Below are 25,545 nucleotides of genomic sequence, written 5' to 3' on the forward strand. Positions count from 1 at the left end.
AGGGAGTGGGAAACAGATGTCTTCTACAGTGATGCAGGCTCAGGCACTCATGCAATCTGGAGCCTTTCTAGAGCGGCCTGGAGGTCCCCAAGGAGTTGTGGGACTGCATTTAATTTTAGGTAGAGGATCTCAAAAAGCATTGTTAACATTCACAGAAACCCTCATTATTTTGGAAGACATGACCTTGAATTCTAAGTAAAAGAATTCATGATATTATAACATAAAATTGTTACAAATTCCTCTCTCCCTTTCTACCAATTGTACCAATTTTCTGAAGCTCCATTTGCTTTCTTTTTATTTGTGATAGTGTGGAGAATAACTGTGGGATTCTGCAAAATGCTGAATGGGAAAGTAGCACAAGAACACAATAACAAAGAGCCTTTCATACTGCAAGGAAGAGTACTCCTGTTGGCATGGAGAACCTCTAACACTGGGACTGCAAAATGGCAAACATGTGAAAAGAAAGAGATTTCTATATTCAGAAATACAGGATACATTTAAAGTAGTGTCAGTTTAATGTGTGTGTGTATGTGTGTGTATAGACACATGATTTTTTTGTCTCTGTAAGTATGTACAAATCTTTTATTTAAAATCTCTTTGGTTGGGTTTATGAAAGGTTTCTCTCTTTGGAGTTTGTCTTAAATATAATAATCCAGGGCTTATACTCAGAGGGCACATGTCAAAATAGCCACACTATTTATTAAATATTGAAATATTTTTCTACCGGTTGGGAAATGGTATAGTAGTAAATGTGAATGAGATAAATTCTAAAATTAATTAACGAATTTCAGCACATGCCACTGTGATTCCAAGATTTTTAAAAATTTTTCTGGTCTGGGCACTGGAGCACAGAACTGGAAGACCCATTGACGAGATCCTGTTATTTATTTCAGGTGTTGAGGAATTTCTTTTGGGTTCAAATGTCCCTGGTTGGGAGAAGGGAAATCACACAGTCACATTGAGGAGAAATTTGGTGACGGTTGAAGAGTTTGGGAGAAGCCTGGGGCACAGGCAGCACAAGTGGGGCTTAAATCACTCAAGTATGATTGGGACACTTTGCTTTATTGGAAAACTCTTCCCTGGTGGTACTGACCATCCCTGCACCATGTGCAGAGGTTTATGAGAAGCGGATCTCCTGGGATCCCTTTCAAAGGTCAAAAGAATGTGAAATGCAAGGAGTAACCATGAGACCCTTCTCTCTGTCCCCTCCCTACTGCTCATAGCCAGTTCTCCCCATGGAGGAACCTCAAGATACCCTGGCCCTCCCATCCCTGCCCCTGTCTGCTCCTACAACTCTTCCAAGCACTGGCGCTGGCTGAGTCTGGAAGCAATTGCCCTTTCTCTTTACCTCGTTTCCCATCTTGCATTTGTCCTGCTTATTAACTGGGCTTCAACCGGCTGTCCCCGTCCCAGCACCAGTTGTTTCCTGACTGGACTTTGCAGAGAAGCAACCATCTCGCCTTTCTTGCGTGGAACAAAGCAGGCAAAACACGCAGATTCTTAATCAGGTAACTAGAATTGGCCAACAACCACCCCCCTTGTCCCCTCTTCCTAACTTTCTTTTGTTTTGATAGGATTTATTATTATTTAGGATGGTAAGGCCAACATATCAGGAGACAATGGCCATTGGAAAAAATTATTATTATACACACAGATCCCAAGTGAGAGAATACAGGTCACGCCACTGAGGGCCACAGGGAAGCACCAGGCAGTCAGGAGGCAGAGCAAAAAAACTGCCTTTAGCAAGAGCCTTTATCATGTTTTCCATAGGCAGGGTAAACAGGTTTGGGATTGACTAGTCTGAATCATTTCAGTGGACTTTGGAGCATAGGAGCTGTCCCAGGTGTCTCACATCTGGCCCTGCAGTGATTAGGGCTGGTGGACTGTGGCCAGGAGTGTAAGAGCCTAATAAGGGAGGTGGTGAGAAGTGTAGACTCTGAACTTGTTGGTTTGTATTTGGAAAGATTGGCCCTGGGAGGATGATTCCTCCTGAGGGGGAAGAAAGCAAAGGAGACCAAGGCAAGGTGACTCAGAGAAATTACCAGGTTGTTTGGAATAAGGTATCTCTGGTACATGCACATAGGGCAGATTTTAAATCATCAAGTTTGCAGAAACTAGAAACATGATTAATACACTCTTTCCCTCTCATCCTTTTTTTTCCTCCTCCTCTGGCTTTCCAACTTCTATCAATAAATTTATGACAAAGGGCCACTGTCTTTGCTATTATTTGATGGTGGTTGGAGAGAGATTCATTTTAATGGAGAAGTCTTTGGAAGAACTTTATATGTAAAATCTCATCTAAAAAAGGAGCATCATTTAGCTCTGTCAACCAAAAATTACGCTAATGATTTTAAAATCATAGAATGACTTGATGAATGAATTTTACTATAAATTTGAATACTTGGTAAGCAAGATATACAAAGTATAGAGAATACAGTTGGCCCTTAAACCACACAGTTTTGAATTACGTGGGTAATTCAAAATGATTGAAAAAAATGCGGATTTTTTTCAATAGTAAATACTACAGTACTACATGATCCATGGTTGACTGAATCTGGGGATGCAGAACGTTGAATTATGAGGAAACGTGGGTACAGAGGAACCAAGGTTACAGAGGGCCGACTATAAATTATACGTGGATTTTTGAAGGTTGGCCTCCCTAACTCCCGTGGTGTTTAAGGGTCAACTGCATATATTTAGAGACTAGAAGAATATATATTTTTACAGCCTTGATTTATACATTAAGACTATAAACTCTGTATTGTATATTATACAATATGAATATATTCATATATTGGATATTACACATTTTATATGAATTTAAATGACTAAACAGTTATCACACATGGTATTCTTGTCACCTCCAACTTTCTAAATCGTGATTTTCTTTCAAAGCCTATTTAAAGTACCATCTTCTTCTTACAAACTTGCTCATGATCATGACATGTATCTCTTCTGTCTGTCATTGCCTGCCCCCTGTCATTGCCTTTCTAATTTTACGATGGCAAGATCACTAACATTCTCCCCCTTAGTTCCTAGAGCAGTTGTACTTAACTAGGGACGGGTGCATATCAGAATCACTGAGAAGTTTCCTCTGAAGTATATATTCCTAATCCAGTCCCTCACCCAACTGCACACACAAAAATATAGGAGATATTTGAATCTAATGAGAAATCTTTCTCGAAGTGTATCAAAATCACTCGGGGGCAATGCTGACCTAAAGCAGAAAACACCAGGGACTCCCTGTCCCTACCTCGTCTTCTAAACTGGAGAACTCGGCACTGAGCAATGTTCCTTGACAGACTGGCCTTGGTCATGGTGTTCTAACATTGCTCACACTTACTAATGTAATCCAGATCATGGCTAGTACTGGCCACTGTTCTCCAAGTCAAAATTATTACTCAGTATTCTGATAGCAAACTCCTGTGGCTGGGTTTTTAAGTCTAATCATTTCTCTCCCCTTCCACGCCCCATCCCCCTATATTCTGCATGCCCAGTCACCGGAACTTGGTCACCAGACCTATGGTTTAAGTTTTTGTAGTGGTGTCCTGCCTTGTTATTTAGATCCACAGAAGGGTCTCTGTCAGTATGGCAGCCCAGTCTTTGTATATCATGGATTTCCTGGAGGGTGACGACAAGCCTGTCAATATAGCCAAGTAGCTCCTTCTGCTGTTATCGACTGGGTCCGCCCCCCACCAACCTACATTTTGGCCCTAATGGATGAGTTTATTCTTAAGTCCTGGCCATTCTCTGAAATTAAATCTTGTTTTGCTTAATTAGCCATGTCTAGATAATAGGTGATTATTATGTCTAGATAACGTAGCTGGGATATATTAGGTATCCCAGCTACATTTGTTCTCCTCACATACTTCACAGCAAATACATCAGCTTTGGGGTAGTTATTTGGATTTAGGGCCTCACTCCTCCTATTGTATTTGAAGGAGCTATGCTCCTCCTTCGTGCTTCTCAGAACACTCACACATGATTATTTGATAAAGGTCCACTTCTCACACTGGACTGTGATTTCTAGGAGGTCAGTGATCTTATTCTCTTTTTTATTCCCATTGCACCTAATGCCTGACAGAGTGCCTGGCACATAGTTAGTGCTCAATAAATATCTGTTGAATAAACAAAGGAAAATACTAAGGCCCTTGAAAGTATGAGACTGTGTAATGTAAACTCCATCTTAGAATCTACTGTTATGTTACTCAGACTCTCAAAATATATTTAAATGATGAATAAAGATACTTGGAGGAATATATAACTTAATGTTATTTTCGAATTCATGGGCTTCAGAAGATTAATGTTCAATTTCAGAGAAAAGTGTTCTGCATAAAGGTTTAGACCTAAATATAAGAGGACATATCCCTGACTAAAAGTTAAGGCAAGCTCTTATTATGTAGAGCATTCCTGAGCTCATTTTGATGGTCAATACTCACATTCCTTTAAAAAATCTGTTTAGATAACTTTCTCCTTTTCATTTTGGCAACAAAACAGAATCAGAGTGACCAACGGACTTGATGTAGTTCTTAACCATTGCACAAGCCAACAGAAGGCTCCTTTTGAGTGCGTTTTGGGGTTAGTCCACATCTCCCTCATTTATTATGGAATGTAACTGGTATTTCCTGCTTCCACAAAGAAACTCAAACCCCATTTGATACATCAAGGACTCAGAAGGACAGGGCTGTTTTCTCTCTTTTCATCCATAGAACAAGGAATCCTCTCCTCTCCCCACGGGGAAAAAAAAAAAAAATCCCAAATAAGACCAGAGGTACTAACAACTTCAGCCCCAATTCTGTTTGTTCTGTAACTGTGCTGTCCAGTGGAAATTTAATGTCAGTCATAAATGTGAGCCAAAGAAGTGATTTAAAATTTTCTAGTATTCACACTAAATAAAGTAAGAGAAACAGATACAAATAACTTTAGTAATATATTTTAACTTAACATATCAAAAATATATGATTTTACCATGTAATCGATATGAAAAATTATTAGTGAAATATTTTACTTTTTTTTCTGTACTTTGAAATCTGGTGTGTCCTTTACACTTACAGTACGTCTCAGTTCAGACTAGCCACATTTTAAGAGCTTACTTTTAAGAGCTTACTGCCACATGTGGCTCATGGTCACACTGGGGAGTATAGTTCTAGAATGTGTTTTTGTGCTATAGTTTTTCACACAGTCAGAAGAGACGTCCCCATTCATCTGCTGCAGCCACCGGCATCTGAGTGAGGAAAGGCAACCTGTTGAAACTTCTGAAAAGTTTTAAGTAGATTCAATAAATAAAACCTGTCGAAATGCTTCAGTGGTCTCCAGGCGCTGCTCACCACAGCTGCAGTTGCTAGTTTAACCGCAACTTTGCTACAGTGTTGCTGGGCTGAGGCCGTTTTGCTGCAGCCGTCATTCTGTCCCTGTTCAGGCTTCAGTGTGGCCAAGGCACAGGGGAGGATTCTTTTCCCTTTGGCATTAAGCACAGCCAAGGGTGATCAAGCCAAAACTGACCCAGCCTCTCAATGCCACAGTCCTTTTCAGATACGCTCACATTTCTTTATCTTTCTTTCTTCTTTTTCTGTTTCTTGCTCTGGATAACTGAAGAGAAGGTAGAATCCTTCCAGGCCAAGTACCTATAGATGTTAATATCTAGAATAATATTTTTTAAAGAACACTTTAATAGAGAGGGCTGATGAATTTGTGGAGAAATAGGGAACAAACCTATCCTGTTATGAGAACTGAGTAAGTTTTCTTATATTGTAATATGTAGTCAATCATGACGATTATACAGCACATTCTGATCGTTTCCAGGTCATCTTTATTAGGGAGTGGTTGATGAGAAACTTTAGTATAAGATGATTTTCTTGATTTTCAGTGTTTCTTAGACCTCATGCCTCTGCAGAGTCTGCTGGGGAAGGCAGAGAGTGGGGATCAAGGGTGCAGGCAGCAGAGCTTTGGCCCTCCGTCTCTGTCTTCAGCCAGAGCAGCTCTGTTTGTTTTCCTTTTAATGCTTCTGGGCAAGATTTAGTACAGATAAGTGGTTTCTGTGCCAAATTTTTAGAAAACCACCCACCTACGGGAACTGTCTGTTTTGATTCAGTCTGAATCTCTTTCTGCGCTCGCCATATTGCATTTTTATCCTGCCATCTGTGCTAGGATGTCTACTTTTTCTATAGGGCCTTTACTGCTCAGCACTTAGTTTTTGCTTGTGCAACTGGGCAAAGAAAAGCTCTTAAATATCACATGTTTTGGGCTCATTTTTATTGTTTTTACTGTTTTCTGTTTAGTAATTCATGCTTATTGTGGGAAAATGAAAGAGAAAACTAGATAGAATAAATAAGAAAATAGAAAGCATTCATAACTGCATCACACAGATAAATGGTGTTAACATTTTGATATATCTGCTTCTGAATTTTAACATGTATATATTTTAGATTAAATTAGAATCATATTTTACACAGTTTTATGTCTTGCTTTCCTCAATTATCATCATATTGTGATCACGCTTCTATTTCATTAAAGCATAATTGTTATTAGCTTTTAAATTCTTAATCCTATGTATGTCTCACAATATACTTAATCATTCCTCTATTGTTGGAAATGTTGATTGTTCCTGATTATTTTTGTTGTTAAAATTGATACTTCATCTATCATTCTTGTACAAAAATGGTGCTTCAATGAACATTCTCACACATAAATATTTAACTACCTTTTAAAATTTATTTCCTAGAAATTCCTAAGTAAATAAACTTTCTAAATGTCTACGTATTGCTCAAATATTGCCCTCTTGTATCAAAATACAACCCCACCAGTAGTATATGTGAGTATCAATCTATTCTCACCCTTCCTGACTTTGAGTTCAATACTTCAAAAGAATCTTTTCCAACTTGATTTTTTTTAATTTTAAAAAATTTTTATTGGGATATAGTTGATTTACAATGTTGTATTAGTTTCAGGTATACAGTAAAGTGAATCAGTTATACATATACAACTATCCACTCTTTTTTAGATTCTTTTCCCATATAGGCCATTGCAGAGTATCGAGTAGAGTTCCCTGTGCTATTGAGTGGGTCCTCATTAGTTATCTATTTTATATATAGTAGTATGTATATGTCAATCCCAATCTTCAATTTGATATTTTTTTAAAGTTTTTTAAAAATTTTATTTGCGAGTCATTGATAGCTTGTTAAGGGACTTTGCATTTCATTGTCTGGAGATCTATCATCTATCTGTCTATCTATCTATCTATCCATTTGACCATTTTTCTTCTGATATGTTAATAATTTTATTTATAAGAACATTTTATGTGTTAAGGCTGTCAAATCTTAGCCTATCATAGTCATTGCAAAAACAAATGACCTAGTTTGTCTTTACTTTTTACTTTTGTTAAATTTTTTTGTGTTTTTTTTTGGACAGCATATGTTTGATCATAAGCACTCTTCTAATCTCTATTCTGTCAGTCCAAGCAGTTTCATCCACACCCATAGCTTCAATTGCTATCTATTACATTGATGATTCACAAACTTACATCTACAGCCCAGGGAGCCCAAGATTGAGAGGGACTGTCTCAAAGAAATATGTTGGTCTGGGTTTTATCTGAGTGGAAATTGAATTAATAAGAAGGAAGACCATAAAGTTTTAAAAGTCGTTGTATCAGCTTCAACTACAAGATAAAGACAGTATAAAATTAAGACAGGCCTCTGGAACTCCTGAGCATATACATATATACCCATAAGATCTTATTGGTTCTGTTTCTCAGGAGAACCCTGATTAAAACAGGGGGTATATAATTTGTCTCCTTACTTCATAGATCTTCAATTGAGAGGAACTATATTCAAGGAGTTGTATACAAGGAAGCACACCTGCTTTTATGATCGAATTTTATTTTGTAAGCCAATGTGTGACTCTGTCTTTTGTCAGAGAGATTTCTAAGGACTTTATCTTTATTGATTGACTCTAAGGGATGCTGCTTGTTTCTAACATGTCTACCAGAAATGCAGCTTCTGACATGGCTCACCAACCTGGGAAGGGCAGGGAGGTACTATATGCAATGATTGAGCTCTCAGCTGTCTTCTCAATGGCAACTGAATTCTCTGGATGGGGTCAGCCTTCTGCACATATTGACGAAGTAAGAGGGAGCACTTGGAAACCTCTTTTGACAGGTTGAGCCACTTCTAGCTAGGAATGTGACCTAAAAAAGATTTCTTATTTTGTAGCACCATAATCTTTCTAGATCAAATTTTAATAGTTACCATTTGTGTGTATAGCATTATCTTGAATGCTTTACATGTAACATTTTATCTTCCCAATAACCCAATGGGTAAATCTTACTCTTCCCACTTCACAGGTGACAAACCAAAGCCCAGTGAAAAGTTATCACTTTTAGGGAATGGCGGCAGTTTGAAAATGAGCCCATTTTACCTCTGCACCAGTGTTTTCTTCTATTGCACCAAATCCCCCAGTAGACAGAAAAATGCCTGACAGCACATTCCTTCTGCCTCCTACCCCTTCCTGGAGCTTTCCAAAATTTTACTGTTTATTCACTTCAGGCTCAGAATCGAGTAGGCAATTGTAGTACTATCTTGCTCCTCTTACGTGGTACAAAAATCAGTAAGCAGTGGTCTAATGCAGATGCACCACAAAGAAAACAGGTAGAAGTCACAATGTGAAATTATTAGGAAAGAAGAAAACCCATCTTAGATGAATGCAACTGATAAACACTGGATTGGCCTCTGCTGTATGGCGATCCTTGGGGAGATATAAGGCTGAAATTAGATGTAGTGTTTGCAAATAAGAAGCTCCCAGATTGTGATAAGTAAACATGATTTGAATATCATTAGGAGTATCCAAAACATGATACTGCATCATGAAAATAAGGATCACAGTCAGAGGGCTATGTCTCCACTAGCATTTAAACATCATGCTTTGCCCTTGAGTTAGTGACTCAGTTGGAATAAATGACCTCGAGGGGCCTATTGTTTTTTAGCCAAGAAACAGCTAGTTTCCAAAGACCTAACAAGTTTCATAGACCATTCAAATTCTCCCTAGTATGCGAGCAAGATTTTTTCAATTTAAAAATTAGTCTGTTTATAGAAATATTTGTAGATGCTTCACAGACCTTTCAGAAAACTACTAAACATTAGCTTGGCATGTGAAGCGATTTCTAATATTTTTGTCTTAATGTTTCCCACAGAAGAGTGACTATTAAACACCCTTCCCTCCACTGTCAGGAGCAGAGTATCATTTTTGTTAAAAATGAGGCTTTGATTTAAAAACATAATACATTTCAAGGAAAGAAAATATTCTTGTTTAGTGTTTCCAGAGTACATGCTTACTTGGAAAAATTGAAACTTAGCATGCTGTTTTCCATAATTTGATATCAAGTACTCAGAGTATGTTTAAATCTTAGCCTTAAAATATATTTGAAACTGAAATGTTACATTGTTTTAATATCAAGACTCTATGTACAATTTCTGACCTGATGTGGAATATTGTACTTCAGATTTCAGTGCAATTATCTTCAAGTTTGGTGTTTGTTGAAATGGTATTTATTGAAAAATTGGACATTGTCACACACTATCTAATTTGGTAACATTAGAAGTGATGCCAAGCTTCCCATGTGTCTCTCTCCCTCTGAAAAACTTATAAGTGGAATCCTAGCAGAGACTGGCAGTACTAAGATTTAAAACAACTTTCATGTACTAAAATTTTAAAATGTGTAAGTTCCACTGATATGGTAGGCAAGAAAGTACTGTGTTTAGATTAAAGGACATGATGTTAAAGCTTGCCTTACGTTTTTATTACATCTCAAATTGCAACAAATCAAAAAAGATAAAACTTTATGAGACTACAGTTATTTCTTGTAAGACACTTGCTTGTAAAAATTTTTCTCTGCCTTCATTTATTTTTATTTTTAGTTTAAAAGCTAAAGCCAAGCCAGGAAGAGGAAGACAAGATGAGAAACCCAAAATCAAGGTAAACATTGTTTTAGCAAAGCACAGCATTGTGAAATAAACCATAAAGAACATTATCATGCATGTCATACTAGGTGTCCCAACAGAACTTGCTTTACCTTTCTTAAGGATATTTTCTATATAAAATAGATATTATTAGAGAAAATATTTCTGTATACTTGTCTTTCAAAAATGTCTTTCATATGGAATGTTTTCCTTTTTCTAATTTCCAGCTGAGAGAAATATGAAATATCTAGGTTCTGCCTGGAGGTTAAACAGTTTTCTGTAACTGATACCATAAAAACTAAAAAGAAAATCTGAAAAGGCTTGAATCTGACAAGCACGCACGTCTGTACATATATCTGAATTATCTAAACCCCTTAGGTCTCCAACTCATATGAAAGTATTATGAAGTTTTCAGAAGATTCTCTATTTCTTCTTGCTTTCAGCTGAGTAGAAGATAGCTCAAGATCTTTAAGAAAAGATTGCTACTTAGCAGTTTGTGTGTGGTCAAATGGTCAACAAATTAGTTGTGAGTCAAAAGGAAAAGAAAACTTTTATATGCCAACATAAATTCCGTAGGCACTTAACAAATTATAAAACATAGTAATAATAATGGCATAATAATTTAAAAATATAGCCTAAGCTACCTTGAAAAACGAGAAGAGTGGCTAAAGTTAGATGAATTTGGTTGGTTTCTGCCTTGAATCTCCTGCTTTTTTCTTCTCTGCCCTCCTGCCACTCTATCCTCCTGTGGCCACATGCAGGCCCACAGACGTAATCCTGGTTGCCTAGGAAGTTTTTTAGGAAGCTCAGTGCCACTCCCCCTCTGGGGGTGGCCCTTACAATGGAGTCATGTCACCAGCAAGACATGGTGTTTTGTGCACCAAGGATTAGCTGGAGTTACTAACTAGGTTGTGAGTTTCAACATTCTCTTCTATCCTAACTTTTCAAAATACCTTCCTGTCCTTTAAATGAAGGTCTTGATACTGAGCTTGATTCCATCTCCCTTTTGCAGAATTGCATGATGATTTTTGGGCTCACCCACTGACCTTGCTGTGTTTGGAGAGATCTCCCAGGAATCAGGATGCAGCATCTCACCTGAGAGATAGAGTGAAAAGACCTTTCACTGCTATACCTCATTCATTCGTTTGTTCGTTCATTTATCCATGTATTAAATAATACATTTATATATTTAGTCAATGTGTCCAAGAGAAATTTTTAATGAACAACCACCAGGATTTAGTAGTTGATTGGATATTGGGAGAAATAAAGTGGAAGCCTTTACCAATTCTGGTTTTAATAAAAACTTTGCCAAGTAAATTTCTGCCACCAGGGATCCAGATTTGACTTCACTGAACAAAAGTGCCCTAAGAAAGGGATTCCTCTGTCCTGGGCCTACTGTCATATGTCCTTCCCTCTCACTTTTTTTTTACAGCCTTGTCTTTCACGCTACCTGGGGATGCTGCTCCCACCATGGCAAATTTGGTGTTTAAGTTCTTTAAGAGTGATGACTTTAAATTGTAAGCTAAACCTACTTAAGGTATGTAAACTTCTTTTTACTATTTAGTGTAAATAACTATTTAAACTCCATACTCCAGAAGGTACCCTTTAAAGAAATAATAATTGGGTAAGCTAAAATTCTTTAGGTATTTTATGAAGCACAGCAAAATATTTAATAAGCAAATAGAATTTGGTATATATTTCTTATCCTCAGGGGAACCTCCTTTCTGTGACAATTATGTGATTTTTATTTTTGTATCTTACAACAGAAAGGAAAGACTTAATTTGTAGAATAATGACATAAAATGTGATAAAGAAATCACACTTTTTAAAAAAGTGAGCTACTTTTTAAAAGTTCTGAACCCAAGAAAATGAAGGAAGACAGGCTGTTTTCAACGCACATCTTGTATTTCTATAAGGTATATCAAAGCAAATACTTTGTATGGAAAACTAACAGCTTTCCATGGAAGGCATGTGATTGATTGCCAGACTAGTGATAAAGACTAGTTTGACTTGATCTTTTTTCTTTTTTCATACGTGAGCAAACTTCATGTTTGAACACATTAGTTCAAAATCCACCTTTGTCAGCTAAAAAATGGTGATTAGAGTAGACTTAATCCTAACGTACCTCCCAGAGGTATGCTGACAAAAAGAACCACTGGTGATTCTATGCTCCCTTCACATGAAAATCTGTTCTAAAGACATTATTATAAAAACTCTTCCTTTATCCTCTATATCTTTGAAGAACTTAGGAATGGTAAATATCATCTTTTTGATGATGAACTTGCAAACAAGTATCAATACTAAATGAAAAGTGGTTATTTTCCTGGCCTGGTTATGTTCAGACAAGGCATAATTTTTTCACACTGGTCTGTACAGAGTCTTTCATTCTTTTTTATTTTTTCCTAAAACGTTGGAAAATGAAGTGAATAAATATTTTAATAGTCCCTGTTCTGATTTTCTCTAGATCTTCCTTATTTCTTTTTGAAAATGTTAGAGGCTAGTAAGAAGACATGAAGAGTTGACACTAGTTTCAGAAAAAGTAGACTTGTGATTTTATACATGCAATTTATTAGGTAGCTATAGTGGGCTTTAATGATACTCACATTGGTCAATGTCATCTCTTATCATTGAAATTATCCAAAATTTCTAAGTGTTCTCTATGTCAACAGAGTAAACAAACACAAACATCTGTTTAGAAAAACATACCGTTTTCCTATAAATACATAACTCTATGGAAACAAACAGAAAGTCATTGGCAGGAACAGTGATAGTATCTCAGTATTCTGGGGTGTGACAGTGTGATTAACCTGGCCCCGCTGCTGAGTGTCTAGGACAACTAACTTCTTCCAGAACCTGATGCTTTCTCAGGCTCACAGTTAGCATGTTAAAGGTATTTAGCACATCATGAAATCATAGTGTGAGAGGAATTCATAATGGTCGGGGCTGTGAATAACTTGAGATAATGTAAAAGGATTAGATTTTTTTAAAATGTAAGACAATTTTTACCGATGAACAATAAAGTAATTTTGAATTCTATTTAAAAAGTTTTCTTTTTCTTTTTTAATGTCATGACAAGAAGCCTGTTCATTCCTTTTCTCTATACTGCCTTACGTATACTTTATTTTTTTAAGAAAAAAAAAGCTCGTATTTCTTTTAGCAACAATGGTGCCTTCTGTATTCGTTAATGATATGAATATATTCAGTTACTTAGGAACATTATTTCCTAGTCTGTATGTGGGCATTTCTTTAATATTTTTTTTAATTTTGTTTTCTTGAAGAAATAAAATGAAAGTGCTTACAGAGGAAACACTTAGTTAGCTTACTGATCTTTCTTTCAACTACAACCTTTTTTCCTCATAAGTAATCTGAAAATAAATGGTAAAAATTTGTCCTCTCCCACGATGATTTTGGAACATTAATAAATAAGAAAATAACTTTAAATTGGAGTAATTTTTTAAAGTATGAATTTTAAAATAAAATATAATCACTGTGGAAACATCAAGGAAAAAATATAAAAGACAAGTGAAAGAGTAAAATAACAAATATCCAGTGTAGAAAGATCAGGGGGAAAAAAGATTAGAGAAAAGAAAATAGTAAAATAACCTATAAGCCTGTGACCCAGAGAGAACCAATATTAACATGTTGGTGGGCACCCTGCAGAATTTTCTCTATGTATGCATAAGCAGGGTCTGGTTTTAGCAACATTGGGAAATAAAATAATGTTTTATTTCTTTATTTGTGCAAATTAAAAAATTTAACATTGGTTCAGTCTTTCCTAAAGGTCTTGTGGTCAAAGATTCTCAAAGACACCTGGCTAATTCTGACAATAAGAGAATTAATCCTTATGCTAGCCTCTGCTCTCTTTGAGAGAAGAAAATCTCAGATATGACCCTTGCAGCCAATCTCTTTCCCTGCAGTCCTTAAGACCAGAATCATCCCAACCAGGGGTCAGTGGCCTCCAGCACCTTCTTCCTGCCATCAGTTTCTTCTACATTCTGCTGGTGGAACCAGAATTCAGATTTACTTCATTTAGATCAGAGGTCAGCAAATTTTTCTGTAAAGGCCCAGATAATAAATATTTTAAAGTTTGTGAGCCAAGTGAAAAATGAAGGATAGTGTGTAGGTACTTACATAAGAAGAAAGAAAACAAGTTTCTACATATTTTTAAATTGATGAAATGTATATTATGATTGTAATTGAGTACTCCAGGAGTCAAATTATTTTGAGAACTACAAAATAATATTTTGTAATACAGGACTATAAATTAAAAAATGGAATTCTCTTTTTTGAGGAAGGGGTATAACCTTTTGCTTCATTGGAGTTTGAAGTTAGTGTCCCCAGTCATCAGAATCCATTATAAATATTCATCTGTTAATGTTATCTGTAATGAGATTTTATAAAGTATCTCATCTTTCAAAATGTCTTTTCACAGAGATAATACTGCCAAATACTGTTATCAATCCACCAGCATATGATTTTAATCATATTTAAAATTTGAAATACATTAACAAGGCTCTGTGAGATTCCTCTTCTGATATTTGCCTTTTAGTATGTCAATACACTTCAGATTAATCACTTCCAATTGACGGTTAGGTGAAAACTTCTCAATTGTACAGTTAGATGGTTTTGAAATGATGAAATTTCTTTTCCACTTGCATCAATCGACATCTGAAAAATGCTGCTGGAACTGTAGTTTGAGCCTCAAAAATGTACTCGCTGTAAATTTGTATGGGGATAAAAATCTTGACTCTTGTTTTAACTTTGCCAACACGTGATGTGTATAAGGCAGCTTAAAATTATTTGTCACTCAAGAAAATATTAGTTGTCCAAATGTCTTTGCTGCAGTGTAAGTTTCACACATAAACTCTGTATTGCCTCATAACTTTAGATTTAATTCATTAAGAGACATTATCAAGGCTGCAGCAAAGGCTACCATCCAAAGCTATTCAGTATTCAATAATACTGATTGAGGGCAGTTCTTCTTGTTCAAGAAACTTTCACAAGCTTGGTAAATTTGTCCAACTATACACTATATGTGTATAGAATGCTTGGTCTGGTAATGTTGATGTATATTGAATTATTTTAGTACAGCTATAGTGTCACTTCATAATAAACACCATTCTTCTGCATCTAATTCAATAATAAAATAATCCATACTCCATTGTGCCTTAAAAGTACAATTTTCAAAGTGCAGTTTTCTCTTCTTGTGTCGACATGATAGATACACACTGGCAATTCATAAAAATCATTTCATGGTAAAAATCATATGCATGACATTTGAAATGCTGTTGAGTTATAATTACATCACTGTGATTTGTAGTGCACAGAGCAGGCGTGTGAAGTGATGAGAGTATTATATACGGTCTCTGTTGCAGCTACTTAACTTTGCCAATATAGCATGAAAGCAATGATATATGATATATAAACAAATGAATGTGGCTGTTCCAATATTACTTTATTTATAAATACTGAAATTTGAATTTCATGTGTCCTGAAATGTCATTATTATTTTGGATTAATCTCAACCATTTAAAAACATTCTTAGCTCACAGACTATACGAAAATAGGCAGAGGGTCAGATCTGATTCATGGATCAGAGTTTGCCAATCCTTATTTAAACTAAAAGCTTCATATCACTGCCATTTCTGCCTCTGTTCCTGAAGAAGAAGAAGGAAAGGGAGAAGGAGAAGGAGAGAGAGAAGGAAAAGGAGAAAGGATTTTACAGCATGGTTCACTAAAGTCTGTTTCTTGTGGTCAAAGTTAGCCAATTTTCTATCTCTAGAATCACACTTAGACTTCCTCATGACTCCAGTTTTGTACTGACAGCATAAAAGAAGTAGCTCCTTTAGTCCTAAGGTCAGATTTAGGATTAATAACTTTTTAGGATTGTTGGTAATGAGAATAAGCACTGACTTGTCTTCCTTACCTTAATATAAATCACAAGATAAGGTAGTGCAATGTTGGTAAATTTTCAAATGTCTGTTCAGTCTTACTCATGTTCACACAGTTGGTGTAAGATTTTTGCGCATATATTATATACAAACTGGAGCTCTCCCTATCTGCAATTCCTCCCTTTTCAAACACATACTTTTAGAAAGGGAAGTCTTTAAAAAATTTAATTGAATCTACTACTTCTTAGGAAGGAAAACTAAGTCTAAGCCACTTGTACTTAATATGATGTCTTTTGTAATACCACACTCAGTTGGGACATGAAAGGGTCAAATGCCTCTTAGAATAAGAATGGTGGAGTCTGTTCTAAGAAGAACAGGCCAAAGTAAAGATAAAAGGTTTAAAAATAGCCTTTTATTTTTCACACACACACAGATGTATACACACATACATGTATGTATGTACCCATGAATGTATTTTGGATTTGAGATTTGGTTTTGTAATCTTATTGTCCACCATGATGAGCATTACCTATAAGATGATCTAGTGGGAAAAGAAGCCACGTTTTCTTCTGCAGTACATACTGAACTAGAATAGACACAGTCATATTTACTTTTTATTTTTTAATTTATTTTAATTTATTTATTAATTTATTTGGTTGCATCAGGTCTTAATTGTGGCAGGCGGGCTCCTTAGTTGTGACGTGTGAACTCTTAGTTGCGGCATGCATATGGGATCTAGTTCCCATTTTGCAATGGTAAATGGGAGTGTTTCCTTAATTTCTCTTTCTGATTTTTTTTTTGATAGTGTATAGGAATGCCAGAGTTTTCTGTGCAATAATTTTGTGTCCTGCAACCTTACCAAATTCATTGATTAGTTCTCAAAGCTTTCTGGCGGCATCTTTAGGCTTTTCTATGTATAGTGTCATGTCATCTGCTAACAGTGACAGTTTTACTTCTTCTTTTCCAATTTGAATTCCTTTTATTTCTTTTTCTTCTCTAATTGCCATGGCTAGGGCTTCCAAAACTATGTTGAATAAGGGTGGTGAGAGTGGACATCCTTGTCTTGCTCCTGATCTTAGAGGAAATGCTTTCAGTTTTTCACCATTGAGTATGATGTTTGCTGTGGGTTTGTCATATATGGCCTTTATTATGTTGAGGTAGTTCCCTCTATGCCCATTTTCTGGAGAGTTTTTATCATAAATGGGTGTTGAATTTTGTCAAAAGCTTTTTATTCATCTATTGAGATGATTATGGTTTTTATTCCTAAATTTGTTAATATGGTGTATCACATTGATTGATTTGTGTATATTGAAGAATGCTGGCATCCCTGGGATAAATTCCACTTGATCATGATGTATCCTCCTTTTAACATGTTGTTGGATTCTGTTTGCTAGAATTTTGTTCACTATTTTTGCATCTATATTCATCAGTGATATTGGTCTATAATTTTCTTTTTTTGTGATATCTTTTTCTGGTTTTGGTATCAGGGTAATGGTGGCTTTGTAGAATGAATTTGGGAGTGTTCTTCCCTCTGCAATTTTTTGGAAGAGTTTGAGAAGGATCTGGTGTTAATTATTCTCTAAATATTTGATAGAATTCACCTGTGAAGCCATTTGGTCCTGGACTTTTGTTTGTTGGAAGAGTTTTAATTACAGTTTCAATTCCATTACTTGTCATAGGTCTGTTTATATTCTCTAATTCTTCCTGGTTCAGTCTTAGAAAATTGTACCTTTCCCAGAATTTGTCCATTTCTTTGTGGCTGTCCATTTTATTGGCATATAGTTGTTTGTAGCAGTCTCTTATAATCCTTTGTATTTCTGAATTGTCAGTTGCGATTTCTCCTTTTTCATTTCAATTTTATTGATTTGTTTCCTCTCCCTTTTTTTCTTGATGAGTCTGGCTAAGGGTTCATCAATTTTGTTTATCTTCTCAAAGAACCAGTTTTTAGTTTTATTTATCTTTGCTATTGTTTTCTTCGCTTCTATTTCATTTATCTCTGCTCTGATCTTATGATTTCTTTCCTCTACTGACTTTGGGTTTTCTCTGTTCTTCTTTCTGTAGTTGCTTTAGGTGTAAGGTAGATTGTTTATTTGAGATTTTTCATGTTTCCTAAGGTTAGATTGAATTGCTATAAACTTCCCTCTTAGAACTGCTTTTGCCGTGTCCCGTAGGTTTTGGGTCATCATGTTTTCATTGTCACTTGTTTCTAGGTATTTTTTTATTTCTTCTTTGATTTCTTCAGTGATCTCTTGCTTTTTTAGTGTGCACTGTTTAGCCTCCATGTATTAGTGTTTTTTACAGTTTTTTTCCTGTAATTGATTTCCAATCTCATAGCATTGTTGTCAAAAAAGATGCTTGATACGATTTCAATTTTCTTAAATTTTTCAAGGCTTGATTTGTGACCCAAGATATGCTCTATCCTGGTGAATGTTCTGTGTGCACTTGGGAAGAAAGTGTATTCTGCCACTTTCAGGTGGAACGTTCTATAAATATCAATTAAATCTATCTAGTCTCTTGTGTCATTAAAAGCTTGTGTTTCCTTATTTATTTTCTGTTTGGATGATCTGTCCATTAGTGTAAGTGGGGTGTTAATGTTCCCTACTATGATTGTGTTACTGTCGATTTCCCCTTTCATGGTTGTTAGCATTTACCTTATGAATTGAGGTGCTCCTATGTTGGATGCATAAACATTTATAATTGTTATATCTTCTTCTTGATTTGATCCCTTGATCATTATGTACTGTCCTTCCTTATCTCTTGTAACAGTCTTTATTTTAAAGTCTATTTTACCTGATACCAGTATTGCGACTTCAGCTTTCTTTTGATTTCCATTTGCATGAAATATCTTTTTCCATCTCTTCACTTTCAGTCTGTATGTGTCCCTAGGTCTGAAGTGATTCTCTTGTAGACAGCTTATATGGGTCTTGTTTTTGTATCCATTCAGCCAGTCTATCTTTTGGTTGGGGCATTTAATCCATTTACATTCAAGGTTATTATCAATATGTATGTTCCTATTATTATTTTCTTAATTGTTTTGGGTTTGTTTTTGTGGATCTTTTTCTCCTGTTGTGTTTCCCACCTAGAGAACATTCTTTAGCATTTGTTGTAAAGCTGGTTTGGTGGTGCTGAATTCTCTTAGCTTTCGCTTGTCTGAAAAGCTTTTGATCTCTCCATCGAATCTGAATGAGATCTTTGCTTGGTAGAGTAACCTTGGTTGTAGGTTTTTCTCTTGAATCACTTTAAGTGTATCCTGCCACACCCTTCTGGCCTGCAAAAAAGTCAGCTGATAACCTTATGGGGATTCTTTTGTATGTTATTTTTTGTTTTTCCCTTGCTGCTTTTAATATTTTTTCTTTGAATTTAATTTTTGTTAGTTTGATTAATATGTGTCTTGGTGTATTTCTCCTAGGGTTTATCCTGTATGGGACTCTCTGCACTTCCTGTATTGGGTGACTATTTCCTTTCTCATGTCAGGGAATTTTTCCACTATAATCTCTTCAAATATTTTCTCAGACCACTTCTTTTTCTCTTCTTCTTCTGGGACCCCTGTAGTTCGAATGTTGGTGCATTTAGTGTTGTCCCAGAGGTCTCTGGGATTGTCTTCAATTCTTTTCATTCTTTTTTCTTTATTCTGCTTCTCAGAAGTTACTTCCACCATTTTGTCTTCCAGATCACTTATTTGTTCTTCTGCTTCAGTTATTCTGTTATTGATTCCTTCTAGTGTATTTTTCATTTCAGTTATTGTGTTGTTCATTTCTGTTTGCTTGTTTTTTAGTTCTTCTAGATCTTTGTTAAACATTTCTTGTATTTTCTCAATCTGTGCTTACATTCTATTTCTGAGATTTTGGATGATCTTTGCTATCATTACTCTGAATTCTTTTTCAGGTAGATTGCCTATTTCCTCTTTGTTTATTTGGTTTTGTAGTTTTACTTTGCTCCTTCATCTGTGACATATTTTTGCTCTCTCTTTTTTTTTTTTTTTATGAGTGTGATTGTGTTCCTGTCTTACTGGTTGTTTGGCCTGATGCTTCCAACACTGGAGTTTGTAGGCTGTTGTGTAGAGCTGGGTCTTGGTGCCAAGATAAGGACCTCTGGGAGACCTCACTCCAATGAATATTCCCTGGGGTCTGAGGTTCTCTGTTAGTCCAGTGGTTTGTACTTGGCGCTCCCACCACAGGAGCTTCCACCTGATGCCCGGCTCATGAATGAAGATCCCACAGGCTGGAGGGCTCTTCCAGCCTGCCTCTCCTGATCTCCCCGGCTTCCCTCTTATGTGCCCAGGACCCATGCAGCCTGAAGGGGTCTTTGGAGGGCAGAGGACCAGCCTCGGAGCTCAGTAGCTTTCCTGGGCTCAAGCAGGCAGGGCCAACACCCTCTGCTCCTCTCCCACTCCTCCAGTCCTGGAGGGCTCCTCCCACCTGCCTCTCCTTTTCTCCCTCAGCCTCTCTCCTATGCCCCCAGGACCAAGACTGCCCAGAGGGGGCCTCTGTGGGAGTAGGATCCAGGCTGAGAGGCAGGAGACTTCCCCAGCTGATGGGGCAGAGCTCATGCTCCTCCCTGATCTGAGCCCCCAAGGGTCTCTCCAGGTGTGGGATCCCCTCCCTCCCTCAGACACCCCTCGGGGGCATCGGTCCTGTCTGGCCTCCACTTCTCCTCCCCCCTCAGCCGCTGCACGTCCTACCGGTTTACTTGGGGGTTCCTCCCATCTCCTTGGGTGTCAGAGTCCCCCACCCACATACAGCAGGCCCCCTAGTTTTGGGGAGACATGAACTCCACATCTTCCCACACCACCATCTTGACACCACCCCCAAGAAATTTCTACATGCTGAAGAAAGTGGTAATATTTCCCAAACAAGGGCAAAGGACTGAAATAGGAAGATAAAGAAGTATTTCTTTAGGAAAATGTAATTTTTAAAAAAGAGGATTGGAAAGGAAGGGATTTTGTGAGAATCTAAGTGTGGAAGCAGCTACATTAACTACATTGGAAGGAGTTCCAATTTTCCTTTCTTCTCATTTTACTACTGTCCAGAAATTTCCCCAACTAATTTTTGCATATTAGCATGTTTAATGTGGTGGAAGCTAGTGATGCAAGGTGGCAGGGGGAAGGAGACACTGAGAAATGGACAGAAGAGATTATTGGATTATAAGTGTCCTTTCGTACCTTTTAAGGGATTATCCAGTTCTTTAAGAGTGTACATCTTTGATTGCTTGGGCTATTTTGCAACTCCAGATGGGTAGGAAACTGATAACTTGTAGGAAACTACAGGTAATGCAGATAAACCTTTTCCAGAGCAATGCAAATGAAATTGTCCCTTAGAGATATTATCAACATAAAGGTTAACATTAATCTATAACAGGAGTTCTGAAAGTATGAGTCAGAGTCCTCTTGTAGTCTCACAGACCTTTTTTGGAGGCCTAAAAGGTCAAAACTATTTTCATAATAATACTAAGATATATCTGCCTTTTTCACTTTTATCCCTTCACAAGTTTACAGTGGAGCTTTCCAGAAGCTATATGACATATGATATCACCACAGATGAATGCAGAAGCAGATATAAGAATCCAGATGTTTTCTATTAAGCCAAACATTAAAGGGATTTACAAAAATGTAAAACAATGCTACTCTTCTCATTAAATTTGTGTTTGTTTCAGAAAGTATGGCTAATTTTCATAAATATATTACTTATGTTTTAAAGTACTATCTCTCACCTCAAAATTATATAGCCGCTATATTTCTTCTAGCATCTCAGGGTCTCAATTTTTAATATTCAATTTTAGTAAATTAGCAATTTATTTTGCTATGTGGCATGAGGTAGGGATATTTTTTATTCTCAAGTAGTTAGCTAGCTCTTTTACTAAGTAAACTTTTCTTTCTTAATCATTTGATATGGTTCCTCTGTCATATATTAAATTTTTATATATACAGCATTGTTTCTTGATCTTCTGTTATATTACATTATTTTCTTCTATTCTAGTATTAGTTACAGAATTTTTAAATTATTAAAATTGTATAATATATTTTAATGTATATATGTAAATATATCTCTCCTATTGGTTCTGTTTCTCTGGAGAACCCTAATACAACTACCTTTAATATAAAAAAAATAAGTAGAGCAGCAATAGCAAGAGCTATAACATTTTAGGAGCATACTTGAGTGACTACTCCATTGATCCCTGTCTTCTAATTATTCATCCATTTATATGTACTAAATATTTCCTAAACGTCTCTTATAAGAGGTTTTAATTGTTTTCTTTTCTCTTTTTTTCAGCTTAATTTATTTAATATGAAGTTACATGTATAAAGGTTACATGGTCCTTCATATGAATATTTCTCTTCTTTACTCAGTTCTTCAGACTTTCTATATAAAATGTGTTGGCATAGCTAATTTATTCCACATTTCTCTGCCTTGAAATTCCAAGAGGTGTTTCCTTCACTCTATTGGCCTTTCCCACTTTCTTTCCTTTTTCTCCCCAGACTTTTCTAGGCAGTAATATCAAATAACTATGAAGACAGCTGATACTTCCAGAGAGAGGATTTCTTGTTGGAAAAACAACTTCTTGGAAACAGGAAATCATTTTTAGTTGACCACATTAAGAGTTCCAAAACTAAAAGATTTGGAAAGTTTTACTTTTTGATATTAGCATAATGTAGGCTCCCATACTTAGTCTGGATGTCTTACTTGTAATTATTACTTTATAAAATGATACTTTAAAATGTTTTGCAGAATGTAGTTTGATGTGTGTGCCACTAGTTCCATCTACCTATCTATCTATCTACCAATCAGTCACCTTCTGTGAAGTAAGCAATGCATATAAAACGTTAGAGCTATCAATATATATTGCAAACAAACAAACCTAGAATGATAAGCAGTGATGTACAATGTAATATGAAGAAAATCATTTTGGTACTCCATGAAGAATTGTTTTAATATATAATCTGTTTGAATTTATATGCTTGCTTCTGAATGTGTGCATTATATTTTATAAATTATTAGACTTTTAGAAGAAGACAAGGAATATGACAACACAATTACAATGTGTTAATTTTGTTTGTATGGAGACAATTGACAATAGCAATAGTTACTTTGACCCAAGTAACTCAGGTTTAAGCCATAGAATCTACAGTAAACCCACTGAAATGTAATTGACTCAAAGGGCTTGGATAACATTCCTTCTCCACTTTGTTTGCCTCTCTCTACTCAAGATGTAAACTGTCGAGCAACAGAGAGAAACATTACTGAATTATCTCTTACAGGTTTTTATTTTTGGTTGCGTTGGGTAGGACTCATAAAGAAGATTGAAACACAGGTTAAGTGCTCATCATTTTTGAAAAGCCAATTAGTTCATTTTGCATATCTTGGGAAGCTAAAGGAAAGCCAAAGGTACATCAGCATTTCCTTTCTGTATGTTCCATGTATCCTGAGGCACATGAAGAAGAATCACCACCTCCTCTGGCGACCTGAGTTTGGACCTGCCTAGGGGAGAGTGAATGACTTTACACTGGAACACCTGAGGCTTGAGCATTCTGGCATCATTACTAGTCATGGGAGCACTCTAAGGGAATGTGGAATCCAGGGCAGTGTTATCTGAAGAGAATATGATGCACAGGTTAACTTCCTGATGCTGCTAGAGGGAGTGCTGAACATGCTTGTCTAGAGAACTTCACAGAGTAAGTGCCTCTCCTTACCCCACAGTATGCTTCCTGTCAAAGAATCCCATCCGGAGTATTCACTACTGTTATCTGAAATGCTTACAACATTGTTGGTGTTCACTGTATGTTAATGAAGGTCATCAATGTTATAAACTTCCCCATAGTGTTGATCATACTAGCATTTCAGCCTCAAAGGGACCCAAAGCCAAACTAAGGATTTTAGAGGGCATTAGATGTAGCACTAGATGTATAGAGGGTTGTCCCAGGAAACACCTATCACAGGACCTGCTGCCTGGAGAGAAACCACTAGTAACAACAATCACTGAGAGCAGAAAGAAGTAGGAGAAGCAGTGGAAGAAGAACCACCTTGAGTTGCACCTTTTGCTAACTGGAAGTGCCATGGAAAGCACCAGTCCAAAAAGTTCAGCACCCAGCTCTCTTCTAGGTCACAAAGGTTATAAGTGGAAGACTTAGAATAGAAGAAACAAGAGTAAAAGGGTAAGAAAGTAGGTGACTCATGATTTATCATTCAATGTAGTGCAAACTGGCATGTGTTTTTTTGTGGATTCACTGTAGGCTTAGCACATTTGCTAAGCCTCTTATGGCTTTCAGCCTTAGTTTTAAATATCCATAACTTCAACTGTCAGCTCTTTAAGGTTTTAGGGGAAGAACTGACTCACATGGGCTCAACCCATATAAGACTTGTTTATACCAGAATCAATGATTCCACAACTGAAGAATTTTTAAGCACCTACTAGTGTTCAATAAGTTGCACTGGACTAATTACAAAAGGGAATCCCTAAATATGGTTCAGAGTATCCCATTTTATAATTTTTTTCCTGAGGGGGCTCACCTGGCAGGGAACTGTACCTGGGTTCATTTTGTCCCAGCTTGTTACCTAATGCTGGGTACCTCTGTTGAGAAAAGACCCATCTAGGTAAGGATTGTTTTAATCATATTACAGTGAAATTCATGCCAGGAATAGCTGGGATTCACAGGGTCCTACAGCAGGTGCTGTGAGTGGATTTCCTGACAAAGAACCAGTTTCCCTTAAGGCTACCAATTACAATGACAATCCTTGCACTCAGGTGCAAGAATGCCAATCCTTGCACTCAGGTGTTGCCAGGTGAAATAATCTTCATCCAAGACCACTGCTAACCAAAGGGCTTGGATTGCCTATTGAAAATTACAGCCTCAGAGTTTCCTTGGACTGTGCTAGAAGCATCTTTTCCAAGTTCAGTATTCAGTGCACCAGCTTAAGCTTGTATGTCCTTTAACTTATTAACTCTTCACTGAAACACTCAACATCTTTACACATAAAAATGCCTCTAGGAGATTGTGAGAGGCTGGACCATTGGACATATGTTCTTAGAACTAACTGGAGAAAATAAAATTGGTTTCTAAACTGAACTTAATATCAAATCTCATGAGATAATGTCTGATTTCTTCCAAGTGAACCGAGGTTGATACCAATGCCAACCCCTGTGTGCTGAAATTCCTGTTACTGCCAGTAACATGGTATATTTCCTCAGCCACTGACTGTGGCACAATCCTGCTTTATTTTTTAATGAAAATCCTGGAAGATACAGAAAATTAGAATAAAAAATGAAAAAAAGCATCCATGATTTTATATTCTCCAATAACTATATTGTTGGGGTTTTTTTTACATCTTTATTGGAGTATAATTGCTTTACAATGATGTGTTAGTTTCTGCTTTATAACAAAGTGAATCAGTTATACATATACATATGTTCCCATATCTCTTCCCTCTTGCGTCTCCCTCCCTCCCACCCTCCCTATCCCACCCCTCTAGGTGGTCACAAAGCACAGTTGTACTTGTCTGTCTGGAAAAATCTATTTTCTATATACGTACTTTGTGTTTTCTCAGCATTTATTTGTTAAGTTAATATTTATGTGTTAGCCATGATACCTCTAGATTGTCTGCATATAACTTTGTTTTATCCTTGTCCAAATCCTACAAATTAGGTACTATATTTTACACTTGAGGAAACTGAAGTTCAGAGAAGCTCAGTAAAAACTCCATACCACACAG

General features: G+C 36.5%; 1 protein-coding gene across 1 annotated transcript in view; it reads left to right on the forward strand.

Annotated features, from left to right (window-relative positions):
- Positions 1–25,545, forward strand: part of LOC115851494 (uncharacterized) — a 206,618-nt gene that overhangs the window by 141,261 nt on the left and 39,812 nt on the right. The window contains exons 4-5 of the mRNA XM_060283514.1: positions 9,909–9,966; positions 11,383–11,487. Coding sequence (XP_060139497.1) covers positions 9,909–9,966; positions 11,383–11,487 — 163 coding nt within the window. The remainder of the gene's footprint in view (positions 1–9,908; positions 9,967–11,382; positions 11,488–25,545) is intronic.

This window comes from Globicephala melas, chromosome 14 (genome assembly GCF_963455315.2).
Source record: "Globicephala melas chromosome 14, mGloMel1.2, whole genome shotgun sequence".
Classification (NCBI taxonomy): domain Eukaryota; kingdom Metazoa; phylum Chordata; class Mammalia; order Artiodactyla; family Delphinidae; genus Globicephala; species Globicephala melas.